At 37.7% G+C, this 15,866-nt stretch overlaps 1 protein-coding gene across 1 annotated transcript in view; it reads left to right on the top strand.

The window, feature by feature from the left end:
- Window positions 1–482: 482 nt before the first annotated feature.
- The window catches only part of CIDEA (cell death inducing DFFA like effector a), a 28,679-nt gene continuing 13,295 nt past the window's right edge, over window positions 483–15,866 (top strand). The window contains exon 1 of the mRNA XM_012541562.2: window positions 483–619. Within this exon, the coding sequence (XP_012397016.1) occupies window positions 582–619 (38 nt within the window). The 5' untranslated portion in view covers window positions 483–581. The remainder of the gene's footprint in view (window positions 620–15,866) is intronic.

The raw sequence follows: 15,866 nt of genomic DNA on the forward strand, positions 1-15,866 counted from the left end.
AAGATTAATTAGTACAAATTCTGCAACAAGCACGAAATGCCAAAAGGGGATTGTGATCTGAGCCTAAAACGACGTTCACTATGCAAAGCCCGCCGTGCTTCCGTGTGACGGGAAATGCACGTAATCTCTGAGGCCCAGCCGAGAGGGAACTGACCGAGCGAAAAGCAGCCTTTCGTTGGGAAACGCATAAATCTGCTCCAAATCCCTCATCACTTAAGCTTTTGCTTTTGACTCTCCAGAGGCGCAGAAGCACTTGATAAATGCTTGTTAAACTGCTCATCAGAAACTCCGCTTCCGCAGCACTAGGGACCAGCCTCGGTGGGACCGAGGAGCCGGCGTTGCTCGGGCTCCGCTCGCCAAGTAAACCTCCCGGTTACCTTCCCCCAGTCCCTGGGGTACTCAACCTCGGCCGGGTCCTGGCAGGGGCGGGCCGCGGAGGGGCGTGGCCAGCCTGGGGTAGGGGTGTGGATCGCCGTCCGGAGCGTTAAGAAGGGACAGAGGAGGGTGGGGAAGGTGGCTTGCGGTCAGTTGCGCCACCCGCCCACTCTTCCCTGGAGCTCCACAACAAAGGTCACCACGCTATGGATACCGCCAGAGACTATGCCGGAACCCTGATAAGGTGGGTTCGAGGTTCGTGCAGCAGCGCGAGGTCGCAGGAAGGGGATCCCGATCTGCTCTCATTCCGGCCCCGGCTTGTCCTTAGTTTCCTATTCCCCGCGCCCTTCGAGTCCAGTACTGAGCTGGGGCGTCGCGGGGTATGTCCTGTCCGAGTCCCGTCCGCAGCCCTCTGCCTAGTAGGAACAGAGCCAGGACAGCCTCTAGCCTAGTCCCCTCTTTTCTCGGCGGGGCCCAGGGGATTTGAGTCATACCCGGTTAGGCGTTATTTGTGCATTGTTATCTGTCAGGCGGCCACCCTCCCATCTTCCATCCGCTGTGCCTCAGTCTCTAAAGGCTGATAAAGGTTCCAGTCCAGGTGTACCTTCCGGAGAAGTGTAGGAGTCCCTGGACTCCATCCACCTGCTGCCGCCGCCGCTGCCGCCTCACGCAGGGTTCCACTGAACTGCGCCGGCTTCTTGCTGTTAGCTACGGAGCGGTCAGTCTGTCTGCACAATGGGTGGAGAGTGACCCGTTAGGGTCAGCTCTCAAGTTCAAGAAATCTGGGAATCTGGAAGTGGCGGGGAAAGAAACTGGGGAAAGAGAGACACTTTTTCCAACATAGCCTTTTAGAGCTACCAGGTGCGGGAATTTAATGGGGATGCGGGTGTTTAGAAGTGTCCGCGAAGCTGCTACCTAGAGGATTGCATTTGTGTGAGAAAAACTCGAGATTTTTTTAGAGGTTTATGTTACCCACCAAGGTGACGCTGAGACCGTGTCTCAGCCTCTTGGGAGTGGGAGACTGCCGAGATAGTTGCCCTTCTAAGACCCCACAGAACTGGGAAGATAGCTCTCTTGAGCTATATGAAAGAAAATTGTCGCTAGTTCCAGTCCTGTTGGCCCTTGGTGTTCAGCATCTGAAGGGGATACGTTTTCCTCGTAAATTTTGTCAGGGAAGGAGGCAAGTACGGTTTTAAAAGTAACAGGGAACTTAAGAGACTACTTACTGGATTTAGATCTGGAATGGAAACTTGCCCATCATCTAGCTCATCCTTCTTTTCTGGATGAAGAACTGGATGTCGGGAGACATTAACTAAATAATCCAACAATATGTAGGGATCTCCTCTATAACATCTCTGATAGATGGCCATCCAATTTTTGCACATCTACGGTGACATCTGCAGCTAGGTGGGGCAGTGGATAGAGTTCTGACTAAAATACAACCTCTGACACCAGTTATGTGACCCTGGGCAAGTCTCAATCCTATTTACCTCAGCTGGAGAAGGAAATAGCAAATCATCCCAGTATCTTTGCCAGGAAAACCCTAAATGGAGTCATAAAGATCTGGACATCCCTGAATCCTGTGGTCTCTCTTCTAGCTAATTATAGGAAATTACTCTAAAAGCATAATTATAGGAAATTACTCTAAAAGCCACCTAGCCTTACCTTCAGTATTGCTTTTGGATCTATCTTTATTGGAGAAGTTAATGTTCATCTGTTTTTTTTGAAAGGTTTTGATAATCATATCTTGTCTGACTATCTTTGGAGGTAATACCTTTAAAAGATCTTCACATCCATGAAAATCATTCAGGAGTTATTAGAATATACATTTAAAAAGGGGAGTTTTTCCAAAATTATCTTTTTTTTGTCTCCTCCCTCTTCCTCCTACCCTCATTTTTAGGAATGAAATTACCTTGTGTGTATTATATAGTTATTGTTTCTGTATGTTTCACCCTTCCCCAGTAAAACATAAGCTCCATGAAGGCAAGGACTGTTTCATTTATATCCCTATTGTGAAACAGTGTGCTTTGTTTTTATAGGAATTTAATAAAGGTCTATTGAATTTAATTGCCTCATGAAGTTGTTAGTTTCCATCACTGAATAACCTGAAGCAGAGAATAGATAGACTAGGAGGACTGTAAGGGAAATTTTAAAGGACTCATTCAAATATATTATCTCCGAAACAGGTTAGTTTCAGATAGTAGAATAAACCTTGGATTAGAAATTGTTTTTTTTATTTTTTTTATTTGTGTTTCAGTCTTCATGACTCCCTTTTGGCGTTTTCTTGGCAGAGATACAGAAGTAGTTTCCCAACTCCTTCTTCAGCTTATTTTATAGATGAGGAAACTAGGCAAATAGGGTTAAGTGATTTGCCCAGTGCCTCACAACTAGTAAGTGTCTGACTCCAGATTTTAACTCAGGTAGATGAATCTTATTGACTCTAGACCTAGCCCTGTATTCAGTGTACCATTTAGGAGCCCTAGATTGAGAATTAGGAAGTCTTGATTTTGCCAAATCTACCAGAAACTGCCACTGATCAAGCAGTAGGTCATGACTAAAGAAAGATCATGACTAATACAGCCTTAAGTTGAGTCAGGCAATCTCCTTCAACACTTTGAGTTATTTTGCCTTCCTAGTAAAATCACCACCCACTTTTATCTCTCTTCTCCCATGAGTCCCCCCACTCCTTTAAGCCATAGCAACTCTAATACTGCAAAAGAGCTGCTGGAGGATCATTCACTCATCTCTTCCAAAAGGCAGAGACCAACCAGGTTCTTGTTATTCCACTCTTTGTGACCTCATTTGGGGTTTGCTTGGCGAAGATACTGGAGCAGTTTGCCATTTCCTTCTCCAGTTCATTTTACAGATAAATAACCTGAGGAAAACAGAATTAAGTGACTTGCCTAGGGTCACATAGCTAGGAACTATCTGAAGCCAGATTTGAACTCAGAAAGGTGAGTCTTCTTGACTTCAGGCCCAGCCCTCCATCCACTACATTCCTCTCCTAGCTGTGCCTGAATAGGTTCTAGTCATGACTTTATCTCAAACAAGGTATGTAGCTGGGGAAAGTTGCTTTTCTCTGGGCTTCCATTTATTGGTGTGTAGTTCCTGCATAAACTAACAGTCCTATAGATCACAATCAACTAGCATTTATTAAATGCCTACTATGCCTTAGGCACTATATTAAGTTCTACAACAAAAGGCAAAGAGCTCATAGCAAGGAGAAAATATGCAAACATCCATGAACAAACAAGACACATACAAGACAAACTGAGATTAGTCTTAGAGGGAAGAAACTAAGATTAAGGAGAGCTGAGAAAGTTTTCTTGCAGAAGGTAGGACTTTAGCTGAGACTTGAAGGAAATCCTAGGAGGTTGGGGTTAAAGAAGAGTATTTCAGGTAAGGAGGACAGTCAATAAAAACAGTCTGAGCTGGGAGATGGAAAAGAAGGTTTTTTGAGGAACAGAAAGAAAAACATTGTTCCTGGATCTCAGAGTACATGGAGGGGAAATAAGGTATAAGAATACTGAATGATTGGAAGAGGTCAGTTATATTGGGTATGTAGGGTTTTAAGAGACAGACAGAAGACTGGAAATATAGGGAGCCAGTAGAGTTTATTGAATATGTATATGTGTGTGAAAGGGGGTTTACATAGTCAAAACTATAGGAAGATTAATTTGATAGTTGATTGAAAGAAGGAATGAAATAAAGAGCTATTTGCGGCAGGAAGACTAACCACCAGATGATTGCACTATTTAAAAAAAAAAAATGTTATCCCCAGTTACATGTTAAATCCAATTTTAAACTTTTTTTTTTTTAAGTTCTGAATTATTGTTCTTGAGAGCAGTTTGGAATTGCTATAAACTGTGCATAACCTTTGATCCAATAATACCACAAAATCCATGCCCTAAAGAGATCATAAAAAAGGGGGCGAGAGAAAGGCCCACATATGCAAAAATATTCATAGCAGTTCTTTTTGTGATATATGAATGTAATGTAATCTTATTGTGCTATAAGAAATAATGAACAGCCAGATTTCAGAAAAACCCAGATTAGACTTATATGAACTGATGCTGAGGGAAGGGAGCAAAACTAGAACAACATTGTATGAAGTAATAGCAACATCACAGGATGATCGATTTTGATTGACTTAGCTTTCCTCAGCAATGCAATGATTCAAGACAATTCAAAAGACTCATGATGGAAAATGCTATCCATATCCAAAGAAAGAACAATGAATCTGAACACAGTTCAAAGCATACTATTTTCACTTTTTTTTTTTTTCTTTCTTGTGGTTTTTTTTCCTTTTGTTCTCATTCTTTACCCATAAAATGTAGAAATATGTTTAATATGATTGTACATATATAACCTATATCAGATTGCTTGCTATCTTGGGAAGAGAGGGAGGGGGAAAATTTGGAATGCAAAATCTTATAAATGTGAATGTTGTACCACTAGATAGTGCAGTGGATAGATTACTGGTCCTGAAGTCAGGAGAACCCGAGTTCAAATCTGACCTCAGACACTTAACATTTTCTAGCTGTATAACCCTGGACAAGTCACTTAACCCCAATTCCCTCACTGGAAAAAAAAAGTTAACGTTGAAGACCATTTTTACATGTAATTGGAAAAAATAAAATACTACAAAAATGGAGAAAAAGAAAAATAATAATAAAGTTTTGAATCTCTCTTGTTCCCTACCCTTCCCCCTCCCTGAGATGGCAAAAAACCCAATATAGGTTATATGTATTCAATTATATGGCAATAGACCAGGCATTAGGTGATGAGAGCCTGCAACAGGGTTTGTAGTTGTATTAGAGGAGAGAAGAGACATATGTGAGGGGTGCTTTTGTTGTTGTTCAGTCATTTTCACTTGTGTCCCATCTTCGTGACCAGATTTGAAATTTTCTTAGAAAAGATACTTGAGTGGTTTGCCATTTTCTTCTCTAGCTCATTTTCTTTTTACTGATGAGGAAATGGAGCAAACATAGTTAAGTGATTTCCCCAGCATCACATAACTAGTTTGTGTCTAAAACCAGATTTGAACTTGGGAAGATGAGTCTTCGGAACTTCAGGCATGGCACTCTATACACTGCAGCACCTAGCTGCCCCTATATGAGATGCTACTAAGGTACAAGTGACAAACCTGTGTTTCCAATCCTGTGATGACTTCAAGTAAACACACTATTGCTTGGTGGATCCAAGTCAAGAAATGACTAGTTCTCACATCAGTAAATACTAATAAACACTTATTAAACATCTACTGGATTGAGTATTGTACTAAGTGAAGGGAATAGAAATACACATAAAAAAGAAAGGCAATTCCTTCCCTCAAAAAGCTTATAATTTAGTGGAGGAAGACTTAACACAAAAGAAAACTGAAAAGGGAGGAGGGAGAAGGTACTTGACTTGGGAGCATGGACAACAAGTTACAGAACACCAAGATGAGCAGAGCTCCCTGGAAAATGAGCTGATGTATATTCTGTCCCATTTCTTTACAAGTTCATGGCTCCAACTTCCAATTAGAGGATGATTGTGTCTTGCAGGGTAATGAGACTAGCTGTGGGAACTCAGAAGGCACATGGTATTGCTGACTTTCACTGTATGGTAAAGTTTGGACCATCTCCAGTCATTCTGACCTATTATTTTGCCACTGAATTCAGATGCCTCTGCAAGAAAAAGTGAGGCAGGTGACTTTGCACAGCCCTCCCTCGTTTAAAATCCAACTTATTTGCATTTCACAGCATCACTTCCCTAATGTCCTGGTCCTTTTCCAGAATGAAGTACAAACAACAACAATAGCAAATGAGAGGTATAGACTGAATATCCAGTACTTGAAAAGCAATGTGACTAGTGGAAAGATTTCTGGCCAAGCAAATCGCCAGTTGTAGGTCTAACAAACTGTTTAAGAATCTCAGATGAAGCTACTAGACCAGGATTAGCCAACAATAAGATTCAGAGGCAGAATTTTAATTAAAATCTTCCTTGCTTCCAAAACCAGCAGTCTGCAAAATGAGGACTCTAGACCTACATTATTTGCTGCACAGAATTGCTATGATTATATAAATGTCAGTTATATGTTCATCATCTGGCTACTTAATGATAAATGAAAAGATTTAAAGGACAAGAGGGTTTGAAAAAACATGAATAGAATTCATGTTGCTTCTCAGGAAGTATTTCAATTCAATACACATTTATTAAGCACCTATTGCATACAAAACATTCTACCAGGCTCTAGGGACATAGAGACAGAAATGAAACAGTCTCTGCCCTCAAAAGCTATAGTCTGCTGACCCAGGATCTACTAGATTTCTCTTCATGTAGGAAGCTTAAGGAATGAAGAGAGATATTGAAGTCACTGGATTTTCCAGCCAAGATTCATGTTTACACTGGATATCCTAAAGATTGGACATCCTATACTTAAAAAGATGTATATTTTAAAATTACACATTTATGGACACATACTGGTTCTTTTTATATATTGGTAGTAATGACAGGAATTGTTAAATGTGAATTGAAGACTAAAGCTTAAGAAAGCAGTCTTGCTTTTAATTATTTAAAAATAACCTAAGTAAGTTTCTAAGTAAGCAAGCAATCTAAAACTAAGTTTAAAAGTAATCTAAGAGTGGTGCAGTGGATAAAGCACTAACTATAGAGTCAGAAGGACAATTCAAATTGGACCTCAGACTATTAGTACTTACTATGTCACTCTGGGCAAATCACATAGGCCCAATTGCCTCACCAAAAAAAAAAAAAAAAGTAATCTAAGAAGATTAAAAATGTTAGCCCCTAAGATAAGTGGAGACTGATAGCAAAGGATAAGAAATGTACTATACATTGGTTGATTTGATTAAATAAACCTTATTACAGAAAAGCTTACTGAAGTTTCTGAAATTCCAAGAAGACTTAAGCATTCTTGCTGAGCTTGGAGCACCCTAGGAATGAGTTAATACTAGTTTATTACTGCCAAATTATAGCTATGATTATCTGAAAGTTACTGTCTACCTTCCTCAATCCGTATCTAAAAGCAAATCGTTTCCTGGTGACTTCTTAGTAGGAGAAACAAAACACTTTATTCTTATAGATAGAAAGAGCAAAGCTAAAAATCAATTGTACATAGCTGCAGTGGGAAGTTTAATTTGAGCATGTATTCAATATGATGTCCTTGATAGTCACTTTATCAATTATCAGTCTTAGAACTACAATCATTTGCCTCAAAATGTGTTTAGTAATGAACTCATATGCTTTAATTTTTATTCATATATTATATTATTTATGCATATTTTACTTATGTGTATATTTTAAATGTGTGCATTTGTGTTTATATTTATAAAGAGCAAAAATAGATAGGTAGAGAGATGGATGCATGGATGGATGGATGGATGGATGGATAGATATGCAGCTAGGTGGCTCATTGCTGGATCTGGAGTCAGAATTTATCTTTTTGAGTTCAAATGTGGTTTCAGAACCCATGTTTGCTTCAGTTTCCTAATCTGTATAATGAACTGAAGAAGAAAGTACGAACAACTCTAGTATCTTTGCTAAGAATACCCCAAATGGGATCACAAAGAATCAGACATGGATGAAATGACACAACAATATGTTTTTATAAATATATATATATATATTTTATATATCACATATATAATTTGCACAGATGAATTCAGTCATTTTTCTTTAGGCTAATACTTATAATCATCAATAATTACATATTTATATATTATTATGTTATATAAACATGTTGATATATAAGTATATTATATAAAACTAATTATATTGAATTTAACCCTCAGAATTAATTTCATAGAATCACATGATCAGAGATTAGAGCCAGAAGGGAGCTTGAAAGTTTCTGCATTAGACTTGGTAATTTTGAGGTGAGCCTAGCCTTATCCTTCCCCTTTATCATCCCAATCTAATTAATTTCCAAGATTAACTGAATCCACTTCTCTAATTTATCTCATATATGTTCCCTCATTCAACTCACAGGGCCACCTCTATTTCAGGTCCTTACTACCTTCCACCTGGATTATTGTAATAGCTTACTGATTGGCTTCCCTGCTTCCAGTCTGGAACTTCTCTAATCCATTATAAAGCACACATCTGACTCTTATTCCCCTGCTCAAATACCTTCCTATTGCCTCAGTTAACAAACATTAAGCATCTATTACATTCCAGATACCAGTTATGTGTACTCAGGGATACAAACAAAAAAAAAATTAAAAAAAAAGAACCAGTCCCTGTCAAAGAGCTCAACAGGGGAAACACCATGGACACATAAGTATGAAGAATAATGCAATCAAATATAAGATGATTTATTTTGGAAAAGCATTAGTAGCTGGAGGGGTCAAGAAAAGTTTCCCATAGGATGTGGTGATTGAGCTGGACATTGAAGGAAGTTAAGGATTCTAAGAACCAGTGATGAATACAGGATATGTGCCAACTGTGAGGTAAAAGCCTGTGCCAAGCCACAAACACAGGAGATGGAACAGCTCCCAGGACAGTTTGACAGGACAATAGAATATGCAAAGCACAGTCATGTGTAATAGATCTGGAAAGATAGTCAAGAGCCAATTAAAGAATGTGTTCAATTGCAATAGCAATAGGAAGACACTGGAGTTTATGGGTCAGATGTGACAGAGTGACATGCCCTCATTAGTAATGTCACTTTGCCACCTGTGTCCAATGAATAGATTGAGAAATAGAGCAAACAATAAGGAAGCTCTTTTAGTGGTTCAAGTGAAAGTTAATGGGACCCTGAACCTGAGTGATGGCTATATGAGGAGAGAAAGAGGGAAAGGTGTGTGTGTGGGGGAGAGAGAGAGAGAGAAAGAGAGAGAGAGAGAGAGAGAGAGAGAGAGAGAGAGAGAGAGAGAGAGAGAGAGAGAGAAAGAGAGAGAGGGAGGAAGGGAGAGAGGGACAGAGACAGAGACAGAGACAGAGACAGACAGACAAAGACAGACAGAGAGAGAGAATATGAGAATATGTTATTATGGTGGTTGAATTGATAAAACTTGGGAACTGTAGTGTCAATTGATAACTTTGATGATTGGAAGGATGGTAGTTCCCTTGACAGAAATAAGAAAATTCAGAAGAGAGGTGAATTTCAGAGGAAAGATAATGACTTTTGTTTAGGATATGTTGAGTTTCAGATGTCTATTTACAATTTTTTTTCACTTAAAAATGTCCAATAATCAGTTGATGATACAGGATTGGAGCAGAGGAGAACTAGAGACCTGAGCTTAATTTAGAGATTTGGGAGGCATCTGCGTAGAGGTAATTAACCTTGTGGGCACAGACACAGTTATCTAAAGAGTGTAGCCTGAGAAGAGCAGACAGGGCTATACCCACAAATAGGAGGCAGGATATGAATGATGATCCAACAACAATTCAATTGAGACAGTGACCAGACAGATAGAAGGGGAACCAAAAGAGAACAGTGTCACAAAAATCCAGAATGAAGAGAGAATATGCAGGAGGACATGTCAAATGCCAAAGAGCTCAAGAAGAATGAGGATTGAAAAAAAAAAGATGTAAAATAGAAAACTCCTTATTTGGCATTTAAGGTCTTCTGTTGCCTGGCCTGTCTCTTTTCAACTTTGTTTCCTATTGCCAGCTTACAGATGCCCTCTGTCTTCCTAACTGAGACTGAAAATGGCTAACTGCTTCTAGAATTCCACTCTATTTTCTGCCTCAGTGGAACCATCTTTTTCTTGGAATGCATATCTTCCTCATGTTCTCTGCTCTTTCAAAGATCAAATCTTCCTCTGTGTGTGTGTATTTGTGTGTGTGTGTGTGTGTGTGTGTGTCCCTCCCTCCTCTCTCTCCCTCTTTCTTTTTCTTTCTCTCTTCCTCTCCCCCTTTCTTTCTCTCACTCTACCCCTTCTCTTGCTTTCTCTCTCTTTCCCTTCCTGTCTCTCTCCCTCCTTCTTTCTTTCTCTCTCTCTAAGCATTTATTGATTGCTTCAGTTGTGAGCTTAAGCTCATAATTTCCAAAATTGTCTTTTTATTTATCTCTGTACTTATTGTATCTCCCTCTTCCATTAGAATGTAACCTCCTGATGCATCTAAATGTTGCATCATTCCCAACCCCTAACAGAGTACCCTCTCCAAAACAGGGGCTTAACAAATTTTTATTGGATTAAACTAATACATGGGAAAGATTCAAGATTTAGATTGGGAGCAACATTGTAGCTAGAGGATCAATTAGATAATTACAATACATAATATAATATAATAATGCTAAGAGCATTAGATAGGTTAAAAAGTTCCTTGTTATGTGTGACCTGAGATGGGAGGAGACTATTATTGACAAAAAAGAAGAACCCTTCATGGAGGAGATTGTAATTGAATTTAACTTTGAACAACTGATATAAATAGGATTTCAAGAGTCAAGTGAGGCATACCAGACAAAAGTGAGCAAGGTACAGTGTAAGCAAGGAAACGATGGCAGAAGGACCTAGGACTTGTTCAGGGGAAAGAGCACCTTCATTTGGCTGAAAAGCAGAGGGTGTGAAAGGGAGTAGCAGGAAATAACAGCAAGAAGGGAGTGAGGTGCCAGATTGTGAAAGAGCCTGAATGCCAGGCAGAAAAGTTTGAACTTTATCCTAGAGGTACTAGGAAGCCACTTCAGATTTTTAAGAATCAGAATGATATGGCCAGATCTAGAAATAAAGATCTAGAAATCAATTAATCCAGCTTTGGATGGAGAATGTGATAGAGGTGAGAAAGGGAAAGAAAGACCTGCTTGGCTATTTTCACATTCTAGTTAGAGAATTAACAATGTCTCTACTAGCTTGGTTGCAGTGAACTAAAAGGTCAGACAAGATAGGGCTCAAGGCTGGGGCTGTAATTTCATTTCTATAGGGAATTCCTCCATCAATAATTTGGCACCTTCTCTCCAACTGTCATCTTTAGGAGCTAATTAGAACACCAAGAAATTCATTAATTTGGCTAAGGTCACACTCAGAAGATGAGTCAGATGCAAGAAAAATATTTTTATTAGGCATAATGAGAGCTTTACATAACTCTTTAAGGAGTGTATGAGCTGCTTCTTTCCCAACCCTGTAATATAGAAAGCATTATCCTCATTTTCTAGATTAGGAAATTAAAGCCCAGAGGGAAAAAAATATGTGCCCACCATCTCACAACCTTTAAGTGTCAGAACTGGAACATCAACTTAGACCTTTTGATGCTGTTATTACTATTGTATTGTGCTTCTTCTGTAGGAGGGGGTGATGGAGAAGGTAGACTCAAAGTCCAGAGCTTAAAAAAAAATAAGAGGTGGGGCAGCTAGGGGATAGAGCACCAGCCCTGAAGTCAGGAAGCCCTGAGTTCAAATCTAGTGTCAGACACTTATCACTTCCTAGCTGTGTGACCCTGGGCAAGTCACTTAACCCCAATCGCCTCAGGGGAAAAAAAGAGGTACCCATAGAAGATTAAAAAAAAAAAAAAAAACAAGTATTTATTCAGCAACTAATATGTTCCAGATACTTTGCTTTGTACTTTATAATAGCTCTGGGAGATAGGTACTATAATTATCCCAATTTTATAGTTGAGCAATTATAGATAGAGGTTGAATGACTTGCCAATATCACACAACTAGTGAGTATCTGAAGCTAAATTTGAACTTGGGTCTTCCTGATTCTAGGCCCAGTGTCAAATACACTGTGCCATCTAGCTGTCTCAAAATATGAAGATATTGGCATGTTACAAACATTAATATAATTATGTATTAATATTTATGTAATTTTGTAATAATTGTAATTAATACAGTTATTAATGTACACAACCTGCAAGTATCCCCAACACCATTACTTGTTTAACTCTGTAAAGCTACTTAGCAAGGAAACCATTATAGTGTCAATGATACTTATATCAGATTCTGAAACTTCAAGGGATATTGAAATTTTCTTCCATGAAAACAGTCTAGCTTGAATACAAATAATATAATTTACATTTGACTCTTTAGATTGGCTTGCCCTTCCACATGAGTCACATGTTCATATTTGATGAACTCTTCAAAGTAGTGGTAAGAAAGTCAAAATTCTCTGACTCTTTAGGATGTAACAGAGAGACAGAAGATCCTAAGTAAATTTCCAGAGGTGGTTCTTTCTGTCAGATATCTGAGAATTCAGTTGTTCCTAGTAGGTCCTCAAAACTGATTGATTGAAACCTTCACCAATCTTGTTCTCAGCATCATGTTGTGCTGGCCTACTTTAATTTAATTTAATAACCTCTGAACTACTAACTTTATCAGGCTACAGTAGAAATTTCCATTCTATTTTCACTAGTTTAAATATTTCTGTTTAGAACCATTCTTAGCAAACTATACATCTGTAAAATCTAATATGATCAAGAACCACATAAATAAGCCCTTAAATTTAAACTTAAAGAAGACATTAAGTTATTAAGTCTTAATTAACTCTCCATTATTGTTATTATTTTAGCAAAATACGACTAAAAGCAGTATCATCCTAGATCATTATTTTTAAAATGTGTTATCACCAAATGTAAACAATAAAATATTTCTAGAGGAATGTTAAAGGGTTTCCTTAATTTCAGTTCAAATCCATCTTTTTGAAGCTTTATTGTATCTCTCCGAAGCCACCTGTGGGTAGAGTGTGACACTTTAGCACCAGCGTGATGTTACATGCCCATAATACCTGCTAATGGAAAGGCTGAGAGTTTTGGGTCTCAAATTTGGGGGTTCTGAGTGCAGTGGGATAATTCAGCATTGAATGGGAGCTCCCAAGTTGCCTAAGGAGTGGGACTGAGGTTGGAAAACAAAACCCACCAAAGTTCTGGTGCTTTTCAGAATGGGCTAACTTCTAAATGGATTCTGCATTTCATATTTGGGTAATAAAGGGAACCTTATCTCAAAAAGAATGTGATATAGTGTAATGAAAACTAAATTTAGAATCAGAATTTAGGTTGAAATTCTGGCATTTGAACTTATTTCCTCTGTGACAAAGAGCAAGTTGTTTAATCACTTGGGACCTCAGGTCCCTCATCAATAAAATGCCTACCTTAGACTAGAAGAGCTTCAAGGACCCTTTCAACCCTAAATCTATGTGATTACACATACATTCAGATTGTCATTAAAACAATTCCCAAAAAGCTGTGATAACATTATTTTTTTTGTAAGTAGACTCATTGAAGTAAGCAGAGTCAAGAGAATATTTTACACAGTAATAGCAAGATTATGTGATAATCAACTATGATTGACTTAGTTCTTCTCAGCAAATAGTAATATAATATCTCCAAGACAATTTCAATAGACTTAAGAAAGAAAATGCCATTCACATTCAAAGGAAGAACTATGGAGACTGAATGTGGATCAAAACATATTTGTACCTTTTTTTGTTTACTTGCTTTTTCTTGTGTTTTTTTCTCTCTTTGTTCTGATTTTTCTTTCATAGCATGAAGAATACGGAAATATGTTTAAAATGATTGTACATGTATAACCTGTATCAAATTGTTTGCTATCTTGGGGAGGGGGGGGAGGTAAAAGAGGGAAGGAGAAAAAATTTGGAACTCAAAATCTCACAAAAATGAATGTTGAAAACTAATTGGAAAAATAAAATTCTATTGAGAAAAAAAAAAGTAAACTCATTAGTAAATTTCTAAACTATCTTTGTGAAATTAGTAGATTGCTGTTCTTTCCAGTCAGAGGCAGATAAAAACAAAAATAGTAATAAGATTTATATTTAATTCCTGAACTTTCACCTTTATCAAGCAAAATCATTTTACAGTCACACAATTATGATGTCATCACTGAAATGAATGAAACAAAGACGGTGTTGTACTCAGCAGTGTACATTCTGTTTTTTGTTTAAAATGATGGTTGAACAGATAGCATGAATTATCCTTTCATTTAGAATGCTGACCTTGTTCACTAAACCATAGTGTTTGGAACTTAACTACAGGAGTAGTAGAAACTGCAAAAGGTATCAGGAAACACAACTACTTAAAGAGAAAAAAATTTTTTTTGCATTATTAGGGGAGATTAGTCATCTGTCTTATTAGTAAGGTAAGTAAAAGAACATAGGATACCTTCAAAGACCACGAAATGGTCAGGATCCATGTCTTTGTATTCCTGAAAATATCTAAAATCATGCCTTGCATTGAAGTTTTATAAAATGTAGATCCTTTCCACACAATCCCCTTTCCTGCCCATATATACAGTTGTGATAAGAATAAACACATTGTTTAGCATATGGAAAATGGATTTGTTGAGCTAAAGCTAAAGACTATTATTGCCAAAGAAGTTAATTCTGATATTCCCGAAAAATATAAAACTTGGTCAATTCAGATAAGAAAGAGTAAAATTACTTTCCTGGAAATTGAGGGAGGGATATCAATCAGCTAATTATTTTGTCTTCATAAAGACAATGAAAGGGATTGATGAATTTGTTTTTTGCTTTGTTAAAGAACGTTACAAACTTAGGGACCATCAGTGCACAAGCATTCAAGGTAGTAGACTAAATAAAATATAGCAAAAAGAAAAATCAAGAAGGGAAAATGTTGTTCTGGAGAAACCAAGTAGAATAACAGATCAGGTTTCTCAGAATTCCACTGGAAATCTGGAAACAAGTGAAAAAAGTCAGTTCTCAGCTTTGAGGTAAATTGTCACAAAGCCAGCCTACTGTACTTTTCCTAGAAGAATAACTGAGCTTTAGTGACTTAAAATTCTGTGTAAAATAAAGCAGTCAGTCATGACCAACAATTACTAATTGCACAGACAGGAAGAAACTGAAGAACAATAACAAGGACAGATATTTGGGGCCATTTTTTAATGGAGGCTAGATTCTCCCTAGGACAAAGGCTATTAATTTTTTTTAATAATTTTAATAATATGCCAGTATCCTCTGGCAGTCTACTAGAAGCCTAGGGAATCCTCAAAAAAGGGTTGTGAGTCTTTTTAAAAACTATAACTGAAGAAAATGCTACATTGTTTAGAGCTTAGTGAAAATAAAGATGTATTTTTTTTTCTTCATCTAAGTTTCTAGACCCTCTGAAATTTATCAGCAGATCCCAAGTCAAGAACTCCTTGACTTAGGATAAACCTATTCTTTTTGTCTCCACCAAATAGTAATATAAGATCTCCAATCAAATTATAAGCTCTTTGGAATCAGGAGACAATAATATATTATTTTGATATTTTCCAGAGAATCTAAAATAACATTTGATATATAGGTGCTCATATTCTTAACAATTGGCATTGATTAATAATGCAAAGACTATCATTATTGCTTTCAAGTGAAACACTATTATCTCTACTAAGTAAGATAAGGTATTACTATGACATGAAGAAGCAGATGGAGAAAATAGCTACTTAAAATTATCTGGCCCCCTCTTTCATCCTTCTTTTGTCTCCCTTCCCCCAGTGTCTAAATTGGGAGTGAACTTTGAGAGTCATTTGCAGATTCATTTGCAGAAAATAGGAAGTATCAAGGATATCCAAAGAATTACCTTTACTCTACATATAA

This window comes from Sarcophilus harrisii, chromosome 1, assembly GCF_902635505.1.
Source record: "Sarcophilus harrisii chromosome 1, mSarHar1.11, whole genome shotgun sequence".
NCBI lineage: Eukaryota > Metazoa > Chordata > Mammalia > Dasyuromorphia > Dasyuridae > Sarcophilus > Sarcophilus harrisii.